Here is a 24,245-nt window from a genome sequence, read left to right on the forward strand (position 1 = left end):
AGCCTGCCCGCCGGGCGCTGCGCATGCGCGGGGGAGCGGCGTCGAACGCGCGAGTCAGCTGGGCCGCGCGTCACGTGAGGCGGCGGTCACGTGAGCGCCGGGCGGAAGAGCCCGCGATGGCCGGGGGGTGCCGCTGAGACCGGGAGCGGCGCGCGGCAGGTGAGCAGCACTGCACTGCACTGCACTGCACATCTGGGGGGCACTGCATTGCACTGCATTGCATTGCATTACACTGCACATCTGGGGGGCATTGCACTGCCCTGCGTTGCATTGCATTGCACTGCACAGCACAGCACAGCACATCTGGGGTGCATTTGCACTGCCGTGTGCAGCTGGGGGAGAGGGGTACTTTTCACTGCACGTTGTGGGGGGGATGTTGCACTGCATTTTATTGCGCATTGGGGGGGTGTACGGGGCTGCGCTGCACTGGGTTGATGGGGGGTGATGCTGTGGAGGGGTGGCAGCGGTGGGGCTGGGGGAGGTATCACGTTCCCGGTCGATGATGGCAGGCAAAGCTGACCACGCTCCAGGTGCGGTGGGAGGCGGGCGTCCCGTGTTGGAGCTGAGGCTGAGCGGTCTGGGAAATGCGGCGTCCCCGGGGACAGCAGGAAGGCTTGCCCGCGGTGCCCGCGTAGAGGAGCGCACGTGGCCGGTGAAAGCAAAAGCTTTCCTAGTGTTTGTGCAGCCGTGTCGCTTTCCGTGAGTGATGGAGTGAATCACAGCAGCAGCGAGAGGGCGATGAATAACAAGAACAAAGATCATTTAAGGGCAGAATCGAAACGAAAGCCTTGGCGGTATCGCCCCCTCGAGCCCTGCGCGTCCTGCCCGAGCCGGGAGGAACCCGGGGCGCGAGGGGCGAAAGGCTCGTGTGCTCCGGTTCAGGAGGAGGAATCTGGCCGCGGAAGAGCTAGATGCTGCGAGTGCTGTCGCACGTGCGTGTGTCACACACGTGCGTGTCTGGAAGTCGGGGTGGAGCGTACTGGGGTATAAAGGGAACCGCACGTGTCTGCAGGGTCGGGTCAGAGTTGGCTCTTCTGCCCCGGCCGTCCTGCGAGGGACGAAGTTGCAGCTCCACCGGGTTTTGCTCTTGCTTGACAATAATCTTCGCAGGGTAGAGGCTTGCAACCGTCTCCCAGCCTCCCCACCCCGGGTGGCTAATTCCCCTTTCCTGATGAAAGGGAAATTGGCCTCTCGTGCTTCTTGGTCTTATGCAAGCTCTCCTCCAGAAACAAAGGCATCGAGTCATTGTGGGTCAATCTTCCTGGGCTTCAAAAGAGACGAGCAGCTGCGTCTACTTGGGGAAAATTACAGGGAGAGCTTGAGTGCTGTCTGGAGAGCAGCGCAGCGCCGCGGTGTTGTTCTCTGTCTGAGTGCGTCGCTGACGTGAGTCTCCGCTAGCGTGTCAGGGTCTTCTGTCCCCACGGCGGCTGGCGTGCGAGGAGTAGGTGGTGTCTCCGGCGTGGTGTAATTACTAGATGGCTTGGTGGGAAGTTTCTTTTGTTGCACTTCTGTTTCCCAGCGTGACAGCAGCTTGCATCGTTCCCGGTGCACGCGTCAGCCGTCCACCCACGCCACGGGTGAGTGAACCTCCTTCTCCTGCAACGGAGTAGGAAGCTGGTTGTATAAATATCGCTGGTTGTTTGGGGGCGGGTAGGAGTTGGCAGGTCGTGGCGGTGGCTCTTGGTAGTACCGGATGGCTAAAACCTGTCTGTGTGTGGACAAGAGTGCTCTTGAACTGAGCTGGGCTCCAAGGAAGGATGCTGCAATGCTGTTCCCAGGCAGAGGAGAGAATTATCTGGGGTCTGGGTCCAGGCTTTAATTAATGTCTTCACAGGCACTTATCGACTTCCTGCCTTGTGTTTTGCACGCCAGTTCGTGGGGTCTTACCAGGATGGCTCTGAGGTGCTTCTTCCTGTGAAAGCCTCTTGGCTTTGTTCACCTAATGAATGCTCATCCCGGAGTTCAGGGCAGCACAGAGCAGTGTGTAAAGCGGAGGGAGCAATTAGACTATAAAAGGTCGAACAAGAGGAGAAGGGAGAAAGAGAAGGTGCTGGGATAAGCAAAAAGCCCATAGGAACAAAGAAGGTGCGAAAGCTAATCCAGGTAATGGGACAGCGACCTTGGTCCCTGTTTAAACCACACTTTCCGCAGTCTGGGCTGTGCATGACTTCTTCTGCAGCTTCTCGTTCAAGCTGGTCTTGAAAACGTTGCAGCCTGACAACAGCAGTCCTGCGGGCAGCGATGGCGTGTCCAGGGAGGGTGAAGTGATTTTGCCACCGGCTCTTGTGTCATTTGGCAGCGGTTGTCAGACCAGTTTCTTTCTTTCATTCATTCATTCTTGCATGTAGAGATTGCCCTGTCTAACTAATGTAAGATATTTATGACCTAAATTAGGCAGGAAAGGCTCTTTGATAATCGCATCTACACTTTTATTAGACTGAGTCATTGGAAAAAAGTTATTAGAAAGCTTTCAGGCCTAGGAAGTTGCATCGTATCTATCTGATTTAATTAGTCTGAAGTCCAGGTAGATTTATTCCTTCTGAGCTAATGCGGCTCTTGACCTCTGATCTGGTGTGCAGCTGCATGCCTCACTTTCTAACCTCTGTGGGGGCCTGTCCTGGTGCCTGCGTCTCCCCAGCAGAGATGCCCTCTCTGTGGATGGGCTGATGAGCCTGCTTGGCACCTGACCAGCCTGCAGATGCTGTTCTTGAGATGGGATGGGAGTGTCTTGCTGCTTGGCACACGAAGTCAAGGATGTTTTGGAGCAGGAGGGAAGAGCTGAGCTGCCTCATGGGGGTCCTTCCTGGCTGTGCAACATCTAACAGGCATGGCTCTGCCTTCACGCCAGGGGGGACACCAGGGGCTGGTTGCAACTTGGGCGAAGGGACCAGCCTCCCTTAAGAGGGGCAGCTGTCTCTGCCCTGGAGCAGTGGGCTCCCTCCCCATGCTGCAAGCAGAGCCTTCCTGTCTGCAATGAGGCCTTTCTGCAGCCACCCTTTGGATGGGAGCAGGCCATCGCTTGCTGAGACGATTTGGGGTGGGGAGCGGGGGAAGGATCTCTCTCGACATGCTGCCAGCAGTGGGTCTGGGCTGGGAGCAGCAGGGCACGATGCCAAGGAGCTGAAAACCAGAGATTCTCCCTTTTTAAAGGCAGGAATAAGGTGCTTTGTCGGCAGCTTCAAGCGAGGCAGCGTTTCTGCTGGGGGTGGGTGCATCTTTGATGCTGCGGGAGAAGTCCGGAGAGAGGATGTCTTTGTCGACATGACTGTCTCGAAGCTCAGATGTCTTGTGCAATGTTTGTTAGGTAATTTTCCATGTCTCTTGTCTGTATCTTGTGCTCTCATGTTCCTATCAAAAAGCAAACAGCGCAGGTTTCCAGATAACCCTTGGCTTCCCTGGGGGCAGTGAGTGGCGGGGTGTTCGGGGAAAAGAGGAAGAGCCCAATGCGACTGTCTAGGAAGCTTGGAGAGCTTCTCGGCAGGGACGCGGAGGTGCTTCGGCGCCCAGGAAGCAACATCCGACATTGCTGCCTAGATGGAGTGAACTGGGAGATGGTGCCCAGTGTTGGGGCAAGGCTGCTGTGGGGCAGGAGATGATGGTCAGAGCCCTCAGGCCAAGGTGGCAGAGAGCAGGCGCGTGGGCCCTTGCAGGGAGTGGGTGGAAACGTGGGATGGGAGGTGCCGTGTCCCAGAAGCCGAGTGGGAATTCCCTGCTTGTGGCCAGGACTTCCTCCACCCGGCGCTGTTCCGGCTCCAAGGAAGCAGCGCGGCATCCTGCCCTGTTTCTCTGCCTCGTGCCTCCCGTAGCTTCAAGTCCTGTCCCCTGGCATGCAGCCTGATGCTCTTGCCCATTCTTGTTGTCTCCTGCTATTGCTTTTGGCTTGGAAGATGGGCCTGGAAGCCTTAGTTGGAGTCGGGCCTTATTCTGCTCGGTGCTGTCCCCGCCCCTGGGAGTTGCTTATCTAAGCTATGACCCAGAAAGCAGGACGCCGCGTCCCCAGCAGGGAGCTGAGGCCGAGAGCCAGGGCAGGTGCTTGTGCTGCTCTGGAAGAACCAGGTGTCTTGCTAAGACAGCCCACAGGTGTCCAGCCACGTGTCTCAGTTTCCACTGTGCCTTCATCCCCGGCGGGACCGGCTGGCCTCATGCAGCAGCGGAGCTGGGTGCTGTGGACCTGGCCATCCCTTCCTGCAAATTTCCAAGGCCTGTCTGCTTTGGGTGGGGGGAGAGCACTGGTGCGTGCAGCATCTGAGTAGGGAGACGGCCCCTGGGCCAGCGGACTGCGGGATTTAAATCTTCTCGTTGGTCCTCTGCTCCAAGTGATGCCTGGAGGATAAGATGCTGCATCTGCCATTGTGTGGTCCCTGGTGTATGCTATAGAGACAGGTTGGAGCCTTGCAAGGAGGCTACCGCTGCTGCTCTACACCCCATCCTTGCCACCTCGCTCCCACCAGACCCCGTGGGCAGGGGAGGATTCTGCACCCTGGCTCCCCTGCAGCTGGCTCTGGCACTGGCTTGATCCCAAGCAAAAATCAAGCGGATCAGAGGTGCTGAGGGAGCACAAAGCCAGTGCGTGGCCCATAGTGAGGTCTCTTTCCTGGGGACCAGCCTGGTGCCCTGTGGGATCGGGGGATGGCTGCGTGCCCCCTTGCCCCACGTGTGTGGGCTACCTGTTCTGCCGTGTCAGGAAAGCCGGTCGGTCTGTCCCATGGACTTCCTGATGTGAATATGTATGTAGGTCACGTTGCAGGGAGCTGCACCTGTAGGAGCTGCTGGGCGGATCCCACATGGGTGGAGGTGGCATAAGGGCCCATGTGCTGTGACTGAGGCAATAGGTGAGGCAGAGCCCTATAAAAGCCTGCTGGGGACAGCCGGCTCCCGCAGTAGCTGTGCACGCCTGTCCCACAGCCATGGCTGATCCGGAGAAGCCCCAGGCAGGGAAGGCGGGTGCCACTGTAGGGGGGAACATAGAGATGGTGGCCACGGTGGGCCCTGACGGCACTGTCCCCATAGGCACGATGTCCAGCCGCAGGCTGCGCAGCGAGGACTACAACGACTACAGCTCCACAGACGTGACGCCCGAAGGGAGCCCCTCCAACGGCCCCAATAGCTGCGCCGGCTCCTCGACCTACCAGCGCTTCGGGGAGACCAATGGCACAACGTGAGTTGGCATCCCCCTGCTCCTGGGGCTGGGGCGCACGGGGGCCCTTCTGCACTGCCCGGGGAGCTCCGTGGGGGGGATGGGGTCGAGTCCCTGCCCCTCTTTGCATGGGAGGTGCTGTGCTTGCAATGGGTCTGTGCAGCCTCCTAAGGCATCTCCCAAACCCCTGGCATGGTTGCCAGCTGCTGTAGATGGCAAGTGCGGGCACGGGTTGCTCGACGCTGAGGCAGCGTCTCGTTCCCAGAGCTGTGGCACATGCTCCCCTGCCAGCTCTTCCAGCTGGCAGCAATGTATGGGCAGAAGCCTTGTCCTGATTCAGGGCATGCTAGTGGGATGAGCCATCCAGGCTCCCCTCTGCCCGTGTCGGACCGAGGGCCAGGCTGAGGTGCATGGAGTCCTGCGGCATCTGTAGTGATGCAGGGCACTTGACCTGCAAGGAGCCTGGTCCTGCTGTTCGGGGTTTCCTGCAATGGCCTGGGCTTCTCTTCCCGGGAAACCTGTGTCTCAGCCCCCCGTGGACCCAGTCTGCTGTCGCCTGCAGCAGAAGTGGCTTCCTTGGCCGTGGCAGATGAGTTACGCCACAAAGCTGCTGGCTGGTTCAGCAAATGCATCTACTTCTCGCGCAACCAAGAAGCCTCCCGTGATCTTCCCTTTGCTCTTTGCCGGCTTCTGGCTTAAATGCCCAAGGGCCTTTTGCTCCATGAGCCTCCGGCACTCGTGTGCATCTGCCATCGTCACAGGTCCACCGGCATGCTCTGCTCAAGGGCTGCTGGGCTCCTGCCTGTGCCCAGGGGCTAGAGAAGCGGTGGCTGACTCTCACTCTCCTGATGCTGTCTCTTCCCCTCAGATCGTTCCAAACCTTGATCCACGTGCTGAAGGGGAACATTGGCACAGGGCTGCTGGGGCTGCCCCTGGCTATAAAGAATGCCGGCATTGTGGTAAGACAACTGCTGTGTGGGCACAAGCACCCATCCCATGCGTGCACGGGGGCACTAGTGAAGGTGACCTGACTGACTTGGGCGTGTGGCGTCTCCTGTGTCTAGCACCTGCCAGACTCCCAGCTGTGTGCTCCTGCATGCTGTGCGTGTCCTAGAGCAGAGCTGCCTGGCTTAGCGCTGCTGTCCTGGCTCGTCCAAATGACCCATGGCCCTCACTGAGGGCAGACCTCCCTTCTCTGTGCTGCAGCTTTTGCCGGTCAGGTCTTGCACTCGGTGTGAGGGGACGGAGGGGTCATCCTCTTGCATTTCTGAGGCTGGGGATACCTGGTGTACAACCTCCCTGGGTCTCTTCCCTCTTACAAGTTAAGTAGACATGGAACCAACTGCGTGGGTGCAACCTGCAGCCAGACTCTGCAGACTGAGATGGCTGTGAGCTCCCTGCAGCACGCAGGACTCGGGAGCAGGTCTCTGCCAGTCCCCGGCTCTGGCTGTCGGGTTGTGCAGAGCCTCCTGGCTGCATGATACCTCCTCTGCACCTCGCTGCACCCAAAGCCTTGGACACCACTGTCTGCACCCCGCCCTGCTGTCCCCTGCTTTCCTTTTGTCTTGGGCCTGCTGTCTGGGGTAGCAGGATTGGGCTCAGTCTTGAATCCAGCTCTTCTGGCTTTCTCCCACCTGCCACTCTGGTTACTGCTGCCTCGTTTTGTTCTCCTAATACCCCCTCCTGTAAACTGCCTTGAGGCGCTTTGCTTTAAGCTGAGGTCAGGGTCTGAGGGTGAGGGGGATGCTCCTGCTCCTCTCTGTGGCTTGGATGCCAGGAGGTTGCCTCGAAGCCACAGCTCTGCTGTAAGGATCCTTTCTGCCTTTGGAAAGGGCAGGGTGGGTCTCCAAGGGCTGAGCAGTGTGCTAGCCCTGTGGTGTCGTGTGCTGGCTGTTTGCGCTCCCTTCTCCACAAAGCTGCTGTTCACGGTGACCTTGGTCTTGAGTTTCCCAGCTGTCGCCTTTTGTATTGAGCCCTTTTTCTCTCTCTCTTCCTCTTCTGCCTCGGTCTAGATGGGTCCCGTGAGCCTGCTTGTGATAGGAATCATCGCCGTCCATTGCATGCGCATCCTGGTGAAGTGCGCCCACCACTTCTGCCGCAAGTAAGAGACTCCAGCCCTGGCATCTGCCTGCCTTGCCAGCCCAGCCTCCCTTCCCCTGGGTCCCTCGCATCCTGCTTCTACCGATGTGCCCTTCAGCTCCCCCAAACATCGGCCTGGCCCCTGTGCGGCCTTTAGATAGCAGCTGGCTTGCCTGGTTCAGCAGGCAGGACCTTTGGAATATCATACCTCGGAGCAGGTTTTGCTGAACGTTGCAATCACCGCCTCCTACGGAGAAGAGCCATTTGCAAGCGATGCAACCGGGAAAGACTTTGTGCAACGTGCAAAGGGCTTGTTCGGTTTCTGGCGATACTCTTGGGCAGGAGGAACCGGTGCTTTGGGGGCGGGGGCAGGGTTTCCAGAAGTGGGTGGATGCCACCTGCCTCTGGTTGCAGAGCTTGATGGCTTGCCTTCTTCCCAAGAGCACTGTGGTGGCCCCAGACTCGGCCATGTGCTTTGAAATATGGGTGATGGTGCTGCACCTCTCTGCACCTGTCCGATAAGGGTGGTGATTCTTCCCTGCCTCTCACTGGAGTCTGGAGAGGCCCTAATTGCCAAGACCTGAGAGGTGCTTTGATCACTGCCTGAAGGGCTGGAGCAGTGGGTGGGATGAAAGAATGGGATAGAAAATCAGGGAGAAAACTTGCTGCCCCACTTGGAGGCAGTTGTAGGCTGAGCATCTCCTTCAGCAGCCAGAAACCTCCCTGCCTTCTGGCTTGAGGTCTCCAGTTGCTGCCCACCCAGGCCAGGTGGCTTCCCAGCTTTTGTGGAGCATGTATCCAAGGGTTGAGAGTAGGGTATTTGGGCTCAACAGAGGGTTACAGGCTACTCAAAGCCCCCTGATCAGAAATGTATCCCCCTCTTTGCTCAGCGGTAGCCATTGCTTCATTCTTCCTGCAGGTGCATTGTGGCTACCGTGCAGCTGTGGCTTAAAGTCTGGTTTAACGCCGCCTTTCTCTCTTTCCCTCCAGGCTGCAGAAGCCTTTTGTTGACTATGGGGATGCCGTGATGTATGGGCTGGAAGCTTCCCCCGTTGCGTGGCTTCGGACCCACTCCATCTGGGGCAGGTACGGTGCTCTCGTGCGTGCCTGGGCTTTAGCTGAGATTGTGACACCTCAACCCGGGGGAACGTGAGAGCTTTGGACTCGGATCCCTATGAACCTGGGGCGGGCAGATAACTCGCCGTGCAGCCTCACAAGGAACATGCAGATAACCTTGGCACAGGTTGGCCTGGGTCCCAATGCTGACACATCACTGCTAGCTTGCAGGTTTCTGTCCCACCTTTGAGGTCAACAGGGCATGTGCTGCACGGGATGACCAAGCCCTTAGGTGGGGTGGGGCTGTTGTGGCTCTGTGGCTGTTGGCAGCTGGAGCTTGTGCTGCCTCTAGTCCCCTGGGGAGGGGACTCTGAGAAGGGTGAGGGTTGCTGAGCCTCTAGGGTCTGGTCCTTGCAAGGCAAGGGGCCATTCCAGCAGTGGGGATCTTTTCTGATTCTCATCTCTGCACCCAACCTGAGCTCTGATCTTTCTCGCTGCCCTGCTCCTGTGCTTGTAATCGATTGCTCGGGAGCTGTGTAGACAAGGATGCCATGCCCAGCTGCCCTGCCTCTAGCTGAGGGACCTAAACCTGGTGTGGCAATGGGGAGTGGTGAGGGATGCTCCCCCTGTTCCCTTGCTGAGGCTGCTGGACTCCACTCCTGGATGATTTGTCTCTAATGGTGCCTGTTTCTCTTGTTTCTCCTTTCCTTGGGCTTGGTCCAGGCACTGGGGTTTTACCTTGGCCCTGCTGGCGCCCGGCTTTTCCTGGGCACTTCCCTTTGGCAGTCTCTTGGCCAACAACGGCCTTCTTGGCTGTCAAGTGAGCGGGGGGCATCCACCAAAGCTAAGCAACCCTGTGGGTCCTCTGAGTGATCCATCCGTGCCGTGGCCTGCTAGCCAGTGACTTGCTGTCGCTCTGGGGTGCCGCAGGATCAGTGGGTGCTCATGTAGGGTGGGCTCGGCTCCAGTGACCCCTCTATCTTGGTCTCTTCCCCAGGCACCTTGTGAGCTTCTTCTTGATCGTCACCCAGCTGGGCTTCTGCTGCGTGTACTTCGTGTTCCTGGCTGACAATCTGAAACAGGTGAGGCTCCTGCTGTGGAGGGACTGAGAAAGGAGGAGAAGGATGTGACCAAGCTGTCTTCCACCTTGTAGGGTGGCGGGGGCTGGTGTCCAAGGCCGTCCCCGGTGCTGAGGGAGCCACTGCAGGGTAGAAAGCCAAATGCAAACCAGCTCTGAAAAGCACGTGGACCTGCCAGCCTGGCATTACAGCTGTGGCTGGAGCAGGCTTGCAGCTTCTGGGCTCAGTTGCCAAGGGTGTGTTGCAAGCTCCTCTGGTGACAGGAACGAATCCGGGACCCGGTCCTCTCTTTGTGGTTCCCCCAGGTGATCTCTGCTGCCAACGGCACCACCAATGACTGCCACTCCAACGAAACCGTGGTGCTGACACCCACCATGGACTCCCGCCTGTACATCCTGTCCTTGCTGCCCTTCATTGTGCTCCTGGTCTTCATCCGCAACCTCAAGTTCCTCTCCATCTTCTCCTTGCTGGCCAACATAGCCATGCTGGTCAGCCTCGTCATGATCTATCAGTACATCGTCCAGGTACGTGCCAAGACCCAGATTCTTGTCTGTCTCCACCCTCCCCACAGGTCCTTTGTGGTAGGAGGAATCTCCTGTGACCTCCAGGAGTGGGGCTGCGTGCATAGAGGGGCTGGCTGGATGGTGTCTAGTACATTAAAGTAGGGAAGAAGGGATACACGAGTAAGGCATCGGACACAAACCAGGGTAATAATATTGCCAAAGTGGTGGTAGGGGTTGCATGGATTTTTGCAAGCAGTGTGGTTCACCTTCCTCCGTTTCTGGGAAGTCCTTGCTTCCCTGAGCGTGGTTGTGACATGAAAGCAGAGAGCTTTGCGAGGGGCCTCTATTTCCTTCCCGTAACCGACTGCGCGCTGCTCTCTTCCAGGGCATTCCAGATCCCGGCCGCCTGCCCTTGGTCTCTGGCTGGAAGACCTACCCTCTGTTTTTCGGCACTGCCATCTTTGCCTTCGAGGGCATCGGCGTGGTGAGTCATAGCTTGCATTAGCGTGGCTGGCTGCAGCAGAGGCAGAGCCAAGACGGTGGTGTCTGGAGCAGCTGTGATGCCTCTGCATTTGTAGGCAGACCTCCATGTCATGCTCTGGATTTTGGTGACTGGTGTTCATTGTATCCATCGATGCTGCTTCCTCTGGCTGTAGGGGTGATGGGGCACAATTGCCTTTCGGTGTGAAAGCTGCAAATGTTTAGTTATTTCCTCGAAAGGCTCCAGGCCTAGTGCTTCGGCAGTGGGTGTTCTGACTTGCACGGTCTGGGAAACTACCTCTGGGGCCTAAGGGGGCCACCCCTCCCAGGCTGGATTTGGAAGCTCCCTAGTTAGAAGCCGAAGAGCCGTTTCCATTTCTGTGGCCACATCCTGACCTGATCTCGCCCATGAAGCAGCCTGTTCTTCCTCTTGTGGCAGTTGAGGTTCAGTTTCCTGTGCTGTGTGTTTGCACCTCTGCCTCCAAGCAGGGGCTGTGGAGGGACTGGCAGACAGCTAGGGAGAAAGTGGAAGTGGCTGGGGTGAACAGTGTACAGCCCAGTGATGCTTAATCGAGGTGATACCTGCTGGAGTGGAGGTGTGCATCTGTCCTGCCTGGCTAGGAGAGCGCTAGCTGCACGTCCCAAAAATGTTGTGTGCTGGATGCGGAAAACTGAACCGTGATACTAGTGTTAGAGATGAGCTGTTGGGGGTTGGGTCTCTCTTTTTTCCAGTCCTCTGTTCCAACAGCTGTGCTATGGTGTCCTGGTCATGGCCCTTTTAAATACTCTGTGGCCCAAGGACACAGCAGCTATTGACATGCTCCCCAACAAGCATCTCCCTCTTGCGGTTCAGAGGCTCTGCAGTCCCAATGGCTTGGGTCTTGAGTAGAGGGAAGGCAATATGCCATCAACATCGTGCTGCATGCTTATCGAGGGATAAAGCCAGTCATTCTTTCGGCTACCTGTCCGCTGGAAAAGCCAGTGGCCCAGACCAAATGTCTCTGAAAGGCACAGCCATGCAGTGGGCGGACAAAGGGTGTCCTGGTCCATTCCCTCTGGCAGCATCTCCCATGTGACATTGCAAGTCCAATATAATCATTGCTGCAGGAACCGAGCTCATGATGGAAGGGGGTTCACAGAGCCCAGGATGATGGGGTACCACTCCTGTAGTCTGCACATCTCAGGATGAGCCACAGCTGGGGATTCCTGATGTACTTCCTTGCCTTCAGCCAGGGTGAATGGGTCAGATTGGAGCCTGAAATAATTTATCCCACCCTTGACCTTGGGCTGTGCTGGCCAATATGGTTTTGTTGGGTGTGGGGCGGGGGGTCCCAGGTCCTGCTGCATCCAGTGAGATGATGGCTAAGGGGTAACGTGTGAGATTTGGGACCTGTTGGCATGATGGTGAGGAAGGGAACGCCGCTCACGTGTGGTTTGTTTTTTTTCTCTTCCTCCTCCCCAAGGTGCTGCCCCTCGAAAACAAAATGAAGAACCCGCAGCACTTCCCCGTGATCCTCTACGTGGGGATGGCCATCGTCTCTGTCCTGTACATCAGCCTGGGGGCCCTGGGCTACCTGCGGTTCGGAGCCAACATCCAGGCCAGCATCACCCTCAACCTGCCCAACTGCTGGTCAGTCCCCGCGTCTCTCTCAAAGCAGGGTCTTCGCAACCAGGGTTTGTGTGCGGCTTTGCAGCTAGCGGGGGTCACTTGGTTGATAGCACAGGCTGGCACTTGGTGGCATTAGGAGTTAATCTGAATAAAAGCCAGCCAATAGGCTGCTGTCAGCAGCACCTCACTGGAATTAACAGAGACTTTTAAATGCTAATCTGCATTGCTCTGGGGGCCCAGCCAGTGTCCAGGACTGGCCTGGCCACGTCTCCAGAGCTTTAGAAGGTGCCTGTTCCAAAGGAGCTGGGGCATTGGGAGGGAGGGGCTGCAAGAGCAGTGCTATCTGTTTTCAAAGCCTGGGACCTCGGACTGTGCTGTCTTAAAATAGGCTCATGGGTGCTCAGAAACCATCAGAGGCTGGGAACACATTGTAGGTGTCAGGCCAGACGCCCTTTACCCGAGAGTTGGCCTTTGAGCTCTTGGGTCTTGAAACTGGTTATCTCTGCTGTTCCCAGGAGGTGCTTATAGGTGGCAGCTCTAATTAGGCTCCCTTACCTGGTAGGATAAACTCCCCCTTGGCTGCAGAGAGGCTCCACAGTCTGGAAAGAAACATCTCTCCCCCTCCTGTGCTGTGTGCTGCTCCTGACAGCAGGCTGGGTGCAGGTGGCGGCACATGACATTGCAGAAAGCCTTGTTGCTAGGCTTTTTCCAGCCATCTCTTACTCCCAAGTCAAATGGGTTGCAACAAACCTCCTACACCCTGAATCACAGATGGCTTTTGAGTGCTTGTTTCATGTGCGTGGCTATTAAAGAGCAAGAGCAGCCAGGGCTCGCAGAGAGCAGTCTGTACCACCTGCTTTGGCTTTTAAGGCCTCTGCATCAAAGGGTTTGTCATGCTGCTTTGATCCTGGGTAAGTGGCTGATAGTGTCTATAGTGAGATGCTTGGCTTGGCTGCACAGCATGGGAGCCAGTGCTTAAATTGCTGCTCCATCTTATTAAGGCCTGGGGCTGTTTCAAAAAGTGCCTTCTACAGTCCCAAGTGAGAGAGGAGCCTGGTTGTGTCCCCTGATACTGAAGCATGTAGCATGATGGCCCCAGATCTAAAAAGCTTTATGATCTGAAGTGTAGGAGAGAAACTTGTCCCTGCTTTCATAGATGAGAGCTCAGGTTCAGGCTTGACCAGACCTCCGTGGTGCCCCAGACTCGGGGCCAGCTTCAGTCCTGAGTTGCATGTGAAGGACAAGCCCACACTCCCTCTCTGAGGCCGTCCCATTTCTGAAACGTGTGACTTATAATCACGGCAGTGTCTGGATTTGAGGGGGGCTGGAGAAGTGGGACGTGCTGGCTTGCCCCTCCAGCACTTTGCCGGGCAGAAGCGATAGGGGGAGGGGAGTGGAGATCTCTGGACACATCTGGCTGTGCACAGCTGGGCTCTGTACTTCTGCCAAAAGACTTCCAGCATGCTTCATCCTTAAAGACTTTACCACACTTTCTCCTTGACGGAGAATAGTCCCATCGCAACACATTGATGCATGCATCCTCCAGTAACTTTATTCAAGCATCATCAATCCTTAGGATCATCTCCTTTTCATACTCCAGTAAAGATTTACCAGCAAAAAGGAGATTTTTTTTTTTCTTCCACCATTTGGATGGCACAGTCCCTAGGGAACAGAATGCTTCTGGCTTCTGTGATGGGCAATAAACCCTTTACATCTTCAAAATGTCAGGCAAGCAGATTGTTTCTAGGCAGAGTACTTGGTTGATGCTATAAGTAAGCAACTTTGGTATTTTAATAGAAGCTTTTTAGGACTTCCCCAGACCCTAGGTTAAGGATTTAAGACTTGTGACAGTGCAGAGCTTAGCTGACACTTTTTGGGAGCTGTGCCTGTCTGCTTTCAGATGGCAGAATGGCAACTTGGGGTACAGGAGAACCATAGGGACTCGCTTGGTAGGGAGAGGCGTGTCGGTCACCAAGTTTAACCGCGGTGCTGGTGAAGTGCCCTGCTTGCAACCTGTGAGCCAGTCGTGTCTGAAGCTGGTGAGCTGCTCTGAAGATATCCTTGATTTCTTTTTATTGAAGGGACAGGGTAAGATCATGCTTGCTGCAGCACAAGGAGAACAGGAGCCTTTCCCTCCCCCTGCAAAGAAGCTGAGTGTTGTTAGAAAGGTGGGGATGAGAGCTCAGGGCACAGGTGATGGAAAGCAGCTGTTTCATCTCTAGCTTGCTGGCTCGGAGCCAGCGTAGGTGCCTGGGAGTTGCGAAAAACCTAGCGCTGGTAAGGTCAGCTGCCACCTCAGCCTGCTTTCCAGGGGGTTGGGTGGATGTTAGCATTATTGTAGACAGGATAGGTCATTGCCTACCTCCTTGCCAGGCATGGGAGGTGGGGTGAGCAGGTAGCTTGTCCTGGTACCCATATCTGTTTTGTAGCTAAACAACTTCAGATCCAAGGGTTGTTCTGCTGTTCTGTGGCACAGTGGACAGTGGTATGCGTGCAAGTTCAAATCTCTGGCTAACACTGGGTAGTATTTTGAGGGGGGGGGGTGCAATTTAATAGCTTATTTTCAGAGCACAGGATAAGACTCGAATGCAAACTGCCTCTTGCAGTTTCTGTGCTGTCCAAAGTCTGCAGAGACTCCCTGAGGTCTGCAGAGCAGGTGGCCTGCTGCTAGGAGCCTAGATGGATCTCTTGGTGCTGGGGTGCAGTGGAAAACCTGACCCTGAGTGCCTCTGTGCTGGGGACAGGCTCGCCTGGCTTCTCAGAGAGGCTCTCCTGCCAAATCTACATCACAGGGTTGCTTTTCGTCTACATCGTCTGCAAGCCTGCCCTTGGGCTGTGCCAGGCTCTGACCAGGTTCCCTCTGCTCATTCACAGGATGTACCAGTCTGTCAAGCTGCTCTACTCCTTTGGCATCTTCTTCACCTACGCACTGCAATTCTACGTCCCCGCCGAGATCATCATCCCCTGTGCCAGATCCCGTGTGCCGGAGCGCTGGGCGCTGGCGGTCGACCTTCTCCTGCGGACGTTCCTTGTCTGCGTAACCTGTAAGTAACCCCGTGCGCAGCTGGCTTTCTGACCCAGCGGATGAAGGGATGGTGTTTCCTGATGCCAGCTGGCATAGCCAGAGCATCTTGTGGTCCTAGCAAGCTGCTCTCAACCCATTTACTTCTTATCCATGCCCCAAGTCTAAATGTGGGTTGGTATTGCAAAATAACCAGGCTGTCTGACACCACTTGGAGTCCCCTTGGGCTAGGATCATTGGGGTACTGGCTAGGGCTGTACTGGTCTCAATGGGGGCAGATGACAGAGCAAGGAACAATGGGCTCAAGTTGCAGCAAGGGAAGTTGAGGTTGGATATTAGGACAAACTTTCTCACCAGAAGGGAAGTAAAACACTGGAACAGGTTGCTCAGAGAGGCAGTGCAGTCTCCATCCTTGGAGGTGTTTAAGACCCAGGTAGACAAAGCCTTGGCTGGGATGATGTAGTCGGGACTGGTCCTGCTTGGAGCAGGGGGGTGGACTAGATGTGACCTCCTGAGGTCCTTCCCAAACTTAACTTCCCGTGATTCTAAGACAGACCTAGGGTCTGACCCAGTCAGCGGCTGTTCGTACAAAGGCAAGAGTAAGGGCTGTGAAGCGCTCGCATAGACTGCAGGGAGGTTGCGGGTTGTGCTAGAGAGGTTTCAAACAGGAGATGAACATCTGTCAGGGATGGTCTTGTCTGGAGATGCAGGGGCCTGGGCTGGACGCTCTTGCACATCCCTTTTAGCCCCACATTCCTGCATCCGACCTTCCCAGGCACTTTCCTCTTGGAAACGGAGCTCGGCTCCTCCGAGTGCCTGTTTCCTTCCTCCTAGGTGCAAGGGTGCTCGGCACAGCTCTTGCTGAGTTGCAGCTCCCACAAGGGCAGGTAAGAGGCACCAAGGACATGGAGGCGGCTTGTCATCAAAGCTGTGGAGTGAGCGTTTGGCTTCCTGCCTGCTGCGGGTGGGAGGCAACTACTGGAACAGGGCACTGTCCTGGGGCACTTGGAAATTATCCTTGTTCCACTGTGGACCATGAAAGTTGCGGCATACTAGCCCAGGAGGCTGAAATGCTGATTAATCCCAAGCAGGTGATGGGTGCAAGCCTGGAGCATTGGCTTCCCATGCCAAGCCCCTTGTACACCCCAGAGCCAGTCCAGGGAACCGGATCCTTTCCTAGCCCGAAGCGCCGGTGTTTCAGAGGGGAGAGGGTATAGCTAAAGCTCTCCGAGATCAAAGCAGCGAAGTGGGTGGCATGAACGAACACTAATTGGTATGATTTTCATGGTCACGGCTCGCTGCTCGGAGGATGCAGTCTGGGCTTACGTGACCCCAGCCCCATCCAGCTAAGAGCCCTTTGAATGCATATCAGCAGGAAGCCTGGCCGCTGACCCTGGGGGCAGCAGCTGTAACTGCCTAGCTGCTTGCAGTGGTAGGTCTCTCCTCTAGCTTTGGGGGCTGTGCCCTATTGAAGGGAGGAGAGGCACCAAAGGCTACTTCATCCATCTCCCTCCCTTCCTCAGCAGATCTCGCTCAAACTCAACCCAGTTTAAAGTAAGCCTGTCACTTGGGGTAGACGGAGGACTGTGGCAGCCTGGTGCTTTTGCTGCAGGTCGGCGCTTCTGTGACTGCCATGTGCAGGAACCAGACATCTGTCACTCCCCTGCTGGGGCCAGCCGCTCCTGCGACCATCTTGCCGCGTTGCTGTGATCCCTCTGCGCTGTGTTAGCGGCTCTGCTTCGCCACAGCGCTCCTCCTTCTGTGCCCACTTCTGTCCTAGCGCCGTGCATTTGATGCACCCTTCCTGCCTTCGAGCAAACACTGAGGAAGCAGCATCTTGCTGTGGAAACTCGGGGCTTGGATTAGCTGCCTGGGCCCCTTGGGAGGCGGCTGCTGACTTGCGCTGTTACCCTTGGGAAGTCCTTTAGCATCTGTCCTGACTGTAGGAGGATAATGGGATTGTCGAGACTTTCCAGGTCCTGGTGAGAAGAGTCCCCACGTGATGCTTTTTGGGAAGTACCACGTGTAATTCTTAGTTGAATCTTCCTGCCAGGGGCTTTGCTTGTCACCGAAGTGAATGAGATGCTGCCGTAGCACAGGGAGAGCTTGGTGGAGGTGCACACCAAAAATGTGCAGCCTGGCAGAGGGTGGTACTCTGCAATGTCCTGGCATAACGCCCCTATTGCACAGAGGCACCAAACCCGTGCTCGGCAGTGCATCATCACGGGAGTCTCGCAGGTGCTGCTGTCGCCCATGTGAAGTGAGTCTGAAGTTGGGCCAGGCGGCTGCTCCGGTGCGCCTCTGCTCTTGTGGGTCTTCCTCAGTTCTCCTTCCTCTTTCAGTAAGCTCCACGCCCTCCTCCCTGAATGAGCTGCAGTGTCTGAGTAGGAGTCCTCAGAGAAACCTCATCCACAGATCGAAACCTTGGTTTCTCTGTGCCGGGCTGTGACCCTGGGGGAGGCCGTTCAGGGAACACGGTGTCCTCCAGGGTGGATGGAAGAGGCAGGAGAACAGGGAGCGTACATTCCTCTTGTTACTGCCTGCTGACCAGGCAGGTCTGTCACGTTGGCCAGTGCCCACGACCCCAGCTGACCTTGTTGTCCCACGGTGGGTTGTTGTTATCATCTCTGCAGAAAACCCAACGCTGGCTAGACTGAACCTGAGTCCTAGCCAGTCGGGGGTTGCAGCAGTGACCTGCTATATGGACAACTTCCAGTTCCTCTCCCTCTATGAGCCGCATGGGAGTCCCTCTAAGGAGATGACGGCAATTAACTCTCCCCTCTTTTACTACATGAGCCTCGTTCTCAGTGTAATTGGATCAAGGCAGGGATAAGACTGTTGAGCTTTGGCCTGCTGCATAGATGGGTTTAGCGACAGCCCCTTGAAGGCCCTGGGAGGGGAGACCAGGCTGAATGGGGGAGCAAATGGAGACGGTTCTGGAGGCAGAATAATGCCGCGTCCCAGAGATGGGAGCTGCTCCGTTTTTGGGAAGCTGGCGCCAACATGGCAAGGCGGTTACAACCCCCTGAACTCGCAGCTGCCCTGAGGACGGGGAGCAAAAATGGCAATGCATCCACATCCTGTGACTTGCGGTGTTTGGATCTCTTGTTCCCACACCACATGTTCCTCTTGCCTCTGGGTTAACAGTGGCTTTGCTGTGCAGAGAGCCTAGGAGCTTGTGCATTAAATAGCATTGAATTCGAGGTGCTTTGTGGCATTGGTTAACTGGGGGAAAGCAGCAGCGCGCTTGGGGGTTGCATTCGAGCTGCATCGATCCTATGCTCAAAGCCAGCAGGTCCTCTGGCAGACCTGGCACTTGGAACATGAGCTTTGGACGGGGGAGACCCCATTTGGAGCTCTGCTACTGACTCCCCATCTGACCGTGGGCAAGTCTCTTAACTTTCCTGTCTAGATCAGGTCTGAGATGCCATGGGATGAAGTTAGGGTAGTGTTGTTAACAGGCTTTCTGTACAGAAGTGAGGTGAAGGAGGGTGGCTCTGCCCTGCCTTGCACCATGATGCGTGTGTCGGGTGAGGGGTGGAAAGTGGGTGTGGGGGTCTCTACCCTAGCCCATGACCTCCAGTTGTCCAGTGATCCTAGAATCAGACCTCTGGAGCTCCCTTCCAGCCCCATATCTGGTCCACCCCTTGCCTGAGGCAGGATCAGCCCTGTCCAAACCACAGCTAAGCTCTGTGTTGTCTCTCCCAGGTGTGCTGGCCATCCTGATCCCCCGCCTGGACATCGTCATCTCTCTGGTGGGCTCCGTGAGCAGCAGCGCGCTGGCCCTCATCATCCCGCCGCTCCTGGAGATCTTCACGTACTTCCAGGAGGGCCTCCACCCTGTCACCATCGCCAAGGACATCCTCATCAGCCTCATCGGCTTCGTGGGCTTCGTGGTGGGGACCTACGAGGCACTCGAGGCCCTGGTCACGAACCCCGTGTCCCCGTCCCCTGTGTCCAATGCCACCGGTGCCTTGGTGCTGTGATTTGAGCCGGCAGCACAGCGCAGGACAGGGGACGGGTCCCCGCTGCGGGAGCTGCCATCGCCCTCCTTTTTGTAGACACGTTTCTCCAGTGAAAGCAAGACCCTGATCCCAATCCTGTTCCCCTCCCTTAGCTCGCAGTCCTTCTCGCAGGGTCTCCTTGCCTGGGCCCGGCGGGGTGCTGTTGAGCTGCCGTTGTCTCTTGGGCAGGGAGGCAGTGCCTTTCTTTACACTTGAAGGGCCTTTTTCCTGGCACACCTGACACACGCAAGTGCCAAAGGGGTCTTGTGTGATGTGATCCCAGGCCTTTTCTTCCCAGGAGCAAACATTGGACAATCTTTTTCTTAGGTGCCAGCTTTTTTTCCCCCTCCAGCCTGTCGGGTGATAGCAACAGAGAAGAGACCTCTTGGTCCCTGCTCCATCCTTCTGGAGAAGGTGGAGGCTGCTGAGGCCTGGGGAGAAGAGTAGGGAAGCTACCCAAGGAGAGGGCATGACTTGTATTAGTGGACAGCCCCTGCCTCGCTACTGTTTGCTGTAGGCCAGCAGGCCTCGGTGAGCAATGTGTCCCTTGATTAAGGTCAAGGAGTCAAGCATTTGGGCATTAGTTGGCATGGCTTGTCCAATGCCATGTGCACTTCTTCTGAGGCACTTCTCATAGGAGACTCCTGCCTGTCTAGGGGAAGATGCTGGGGTCTGTGGGGAGACCTGGGTATAGCTGCTGCTTGGGCACTTTGTGTAATGGTGACTGGCTTTTAGAATATATTCTTGGGGGGGAGCTTTATTGGAAGCACTGAGGCTTACATGCTGTAGGTTGGGGTGGGGGGTCTGGTGCTGGACGTCTGATCCAGTTGTCTGTCTCTTGAAGGGGGCATGGTCTCTGCTCTTCCCAGGGATGTCTGCAGCGTTTCCTTGGGGCTGGCTGCCTCTGGGGTACCTCTCATTGCACTACACTGCTCTTTGCTGCTAGGGAACATCTGGTTTGCAGCTGTGCCGGCCTGGCTGCCTACCTCGTAGTAAGTTTTCAGTAGATGTCTGGGACCACGAATGATGAAAGCAGGAGCGAAAGACACTAAACCAGGCCTGCGCTCTTCCTTTTCCTGTTTCTAGCTCCTGTTCTCTACCTAGTGTCAAGGGCTGTGGGTAGGAAGAATGCTTCTGCCTTATCAGCTTAGTTTGATCCAGGAGGAAGAGCTGTCTCTTGGCCTCTACCTTTGCATGGTACCACTAGACTTAAGATTGCACTGAGCCCTTGCAAGCTGTCACAGCTGTCGTACCTCAGTAAGGCACGGTCCCCACGCTGTACTGCAGCCCCTGGTCACAACACAGCGTGGCTGACCCGGGAGTAGAAGTCGGTGATTGTCGTTGAGCCGGGCGTGGGAAGTATAAACTCCCCTTGTTCTGGCTAGCGGTCGGAGGAAGGATAACCGTGTTCAGAACAAAGAGGGTTTTAAAGCAACCTGGTAGAAACAAAGCGGTTTCCCCACCCTTCGGCGCACAGCAAGCAAGGGCCGCTGCGTGATGACTACAATTCAGGTTCTTGCTGTCCTTGGCTAACTCCAGAGCTGAACTACCAGGCAGAAGAGTGAGCAGAGTTTGCAAATCTTGAGCTGACCTGGCTCAGACCAGTGCTGGCCAAATCCCCTTGAATCTCGAGTTGATGCTGCTGTCTTGGGAATCAAAACCCAGAGCAGCTTAGCACATGCCTCTGGTTCTGGCAGCCCCGGGAGATTTGGGGCTGTGTCCAGAACCAGCCAAGGCCTCTGAGCTGTAGGCCTAGTGCAATAATGGTGATATATTGGTGAAGGTGCAATGGCGAGTGTAGCATTAGGTTGGGACTGGAGTAGAGGGGCTGAGGGGAGATGAAGTCATGTTACTGTTGGGTAGTTAGCTGGATGGAGTTTCACAGGCTTCTGCCCCTCTTTTTGGGCCCAGAAAATGGGGTCCTTTGTACTTGGTGCACAGGGCATTATGAGGGGACACGGCCTTCCTTGTACTGTATGAAGAGGCCACTTGTGGTTTTGCTTTCTGAACTCATTCTTCATCCTCCCGCAGCCAGGAGCAGCTTCTAGGCAGCCATGCTGGGAAGCAGCTCTTGCCTGAGTCCCTCTGACCCCTCTCTCCTACTTGGTTAGCGATGCAGAAACACTTATAGGCACGGGGTGGGGGGTGTTTGGGGATGATTTGGGTTGCTTTGTCAGCCCCGTTTCTCCATCTGCAGCTGGGATTCTCCTTGGGGAGACGAACTCCCTCTCTGCGAGATGCTGCGTTCTTAGCTCCAGCTGGAGATGGAGCAGAGGACCACGGTGTCGGTATCTCTGCAGCTTCGGGGCTGGGCTGGGAACCTGCTGGTGCTTCCAGCCACAGAGCATCTTCTCAGATGGCCCTCCTGACACCGATAGTTTCTATCGGCTCCCAGTGCAGCTGATAGAAGCGCTGCAAAGGTCCATCTGGTACGACAGCCCTGTTTTCTCCAAGCCTGGTACTAGCTGCAAGTTGTTTTAGCACTTGGCAGGCCCCGTTCCCTTCTTCCCACAGAGGAGCTGCAGCACTCCCGGCTCTTCAGACTTGGAGCCGAGACCCACCGAGCAGCTCTTCACATGCCGGGGATGCAGCCTCCCTCCCAGCGGCCCCGTCGCTGCTGAGAAATGAAGCACTTCTGGAGTACATGTCTGTTCCTAAAACCCTCCACGGCCATGTGCTCAGGTCTCCTGGCTCCCTGCAAGCTCTTCAGGCCAGTCATGTAGCAGCAGAGCTTTTGAAGCTGCAGGGAGCTTGCTTTTCCTCCCATTTCTTTGCACCACTCAGGGGTCCAGCAGGCACGAAACAAACTGCATCCAAACCCTCCTGGCGAGGGGTGTGACAACCAAGCAGCTGACGGGAGTTCGGGATATTTATTTAGTGCTAGTTGGACTCCTTTAAAGACCAAGGCCCTGATGCAAGTTGCAAGTGAGATGGAGGAAGCACTAGGCACGAAGCTGGTCTTTGCATGCCGTGTAGGGAACGAGAGCAATATGCAAGGTGACTGCTGGATGTGGGGTACTTGAGAATCTCACCTGCCCGGTCTTTGAGATCCAACTTCAGAGCTTGGCCTTGTCGTTTCGGAGCTGGGCTGAAATTCGTTGTGGGTCTTCGAGATCCTGGTGTGGGAAGATGCCTGGTGGAAGGCTGGCAGTGATTTGAAGGCCTCTGCCTACTGCCTTCCAGAACTGCCCACAATCTCCGTGCTAGCTGGTGCACAAGGATTTCCACTGTTGCTACCCGCATCCATCCCACATGGCTCTTGGTATCCAGGCCGTCCTGACTAGCAACCCCGCTGCTGCATGTGGGATCTACTCCTTGCTGTTTAAAGAGGCAGGTGTGAAAGACTGGGTCTTCTGCGTTGTTGCACATGATGTGAAGTCCTTTTCCCTTTCAAAAGCTATTGCAAAGGGCAGCCCCAAGCTGTGCTGGTGCTGTTTGGGCTTGAGATGTAGCTCCTTGACCACCCTGGCACAGATCCTGACTCTGAAGGGCATAGATCGACTTGCTCCGTGAGCATCAGCACTTTGCTGCCCGCTCAGAAGTGCAGGATAAATAATGTCTCGCCTCTACCGACTGCCGTGGGCGGCAGGTCGTGATGGGAGGGACATTGCAGAGGGGGCCATAACTACAGCTGGTCTTGTTTCACAGACCCCTCGTGCTGCTCAGATGTGGGTCTTATTTCTTCCCACTCTCTTCACTGGAAATATTGTTTGGGTGCCGCGAGAATGGGAATGGGAGGGAGGTTTTGTGGGGGAGAGCCCTTGTGACATGCACATCTAATGCAAGTAGCTCCACTCCAAGGCAGGGAGTTCGTCTGGATTTGGAGCACTTCACTTGTCCCGGCAGCTGGCCGGGCTCCTTGAATGTAATCAATGCCAAAGCCCTCGGTTGAGTGAGGAGCTTCATTCTCCCTATCCCAACAGCGTTGAAGTGCTTAAAACGTAGGGCTTGTTTACTGTATTTAAAGGCCAGCCCAACCTTCCTGGCCCCGTTTCCCCCTCCCCGGGATGCAGTTGTCCAGGGAACGACTGCACAGTTGCAAAGTGGAGTTTTACCTGCTCTGGCCAAAGATCCTCGGCGCTGACCTCGGACCAGGTGAGCAGGGACACGTACCGCTCCTGTATTGCCAGTAGCCAAGGAAAACGTTGGCGTATATAGACACGGTTTGATGTATGTGCTTTTGTGCCTCTATATATAGCACTGTACAGTCTGCATAGCCGCCTGGTGAAAGAAGTTTTGTCTGTTTGGTGAATCATGTACTTGCAATTATTCCAGTCAATAAAACAAGTTTTATTTTGTATTTTATAGGCTTTCTGGGTGTGTTGTGGTGGGGTTTTTTTTTGGGGGGGGGGGGTTGTTTTTTGCTTCAATGTTTGGCTTTTGCTTCTGGGGGTTAGAAAGGGCAGGGCTTGGGTAGCTGCCAGGCCTCTCTATTTAGCAGCTGGGCTCTGCACGAGTCACGTTCTGAATTGCTCTTCGGGACACACCGTGCTTTCCGGATGACCTGGACCTGCCGCCCTTCCTCAAGGAGCCTGGCAGGCAGAGGGAAGGGAGGCCAGGAAAGCTGACTAGGCAATAAGGAGTCAAAAGCTGCAGACAAGGGGTCAAATGAGCTTGTGGCCTTTCTTAAAAGCTCTCCAGGTCTCTCCCTAGGAGGTGAGAGGTTGGGAAGTCTCTATGTACCCTGGGGATGAGAAGAAGGTGCTCCGTTCCCCTTTTATGTCGGATGAAATGTAGGCAGCTCATTCCCATTAAGTGGTTTAATCTCTCCTTCCCCTTCCACTGTCGGCTTAGGGTCCCAGACACACTGCGGGGTCTGAAAGCAGCCTACCTGCTACAAGCAGTGCAGGAGTTTTACTTTTAATGCACCAGAAAGACTTTTAAAGCATCCGGAAAACCCACTTGTGCAAATGGTCACCCTGTTGCAATGCAAAAACAGTGCTGGCATAGGTCGTTCTCCAGTCCTCACTTATAGGCTTTTCTCTGCCCTGCAAAGGGAGGTGATCAGGCCTGAATCGTGGAAGTGGTCTGTCCTGTTGCACCAAGAGATGGCAAACAAGATAGGGATGAATATTGCTGGGTCTTTGGGGTAAGTAAAGGCTTTAAGGTACTCCTCTTCCCCAAGCGTAGGGAAGCCTTCCCATCTCTGCCCTCAGGTCTGACCCTGCCTTTGTCATCTTCTAGGACCGCAGGAGGGCAGAGCCTCGGGGACGGGCAGTGTCGGGGCATTTGGTTGCACTTTGCATCAGCACAGCTCTGGTCTAACGCCCAACATA

General features: G+C 55.8%; 1 protein-coding gene across 1 annotated transcript; it reads left to right on the top strand.

The window, feature by feature from the left end:
* Positions 1–59: 59 nt before the first annotated feature.
* Positions 60–23,274, top strand: LOC102568681 (proton-coupled amino acid transporter 1). The gene is made up of 11 exons (XM_019488481.2): positions 60–159; positions 5,011–5,158; positions 6,006–6,096; positions 7,150–7,238; positions 8,207–8,302; positions 9,270–9,354; positions 9,657–9,875; positions 10,240–10,338; positions 11,798–11,964; positions 14,818–14,987; positions 18,674–23,274. Exons 2-11 carry the CDS (start codon positions 5,016–5,018, stop codon positions 18,949–18,951), a joined length of 1,437 nt encoding a protein of 478 aa, XP_019344026.1. The 5' UTR covers positions 60–159; positions 5,011–5,015; the 3' UTR covers positions 18,952–23,274.
* The last annotated feature ends 971 nt before the right edge of the window (positions 23,275–24,245 follow it).

The sequence above is a fragment of the Alligator mississippiensis genome, chromosome 9 (assembly GCF_030867095.1).
Source record: "Alligator mississippiensis isolate rAllMis1 chromosome 9, rAllMis1, whole genome shotgun sequence".
Classification (NCBI taxonomy): Eukaryota; Metazoa; Chordata; order Crocodylia; family Alligatoridae; genus Alligator; species Alligator mississippiensis.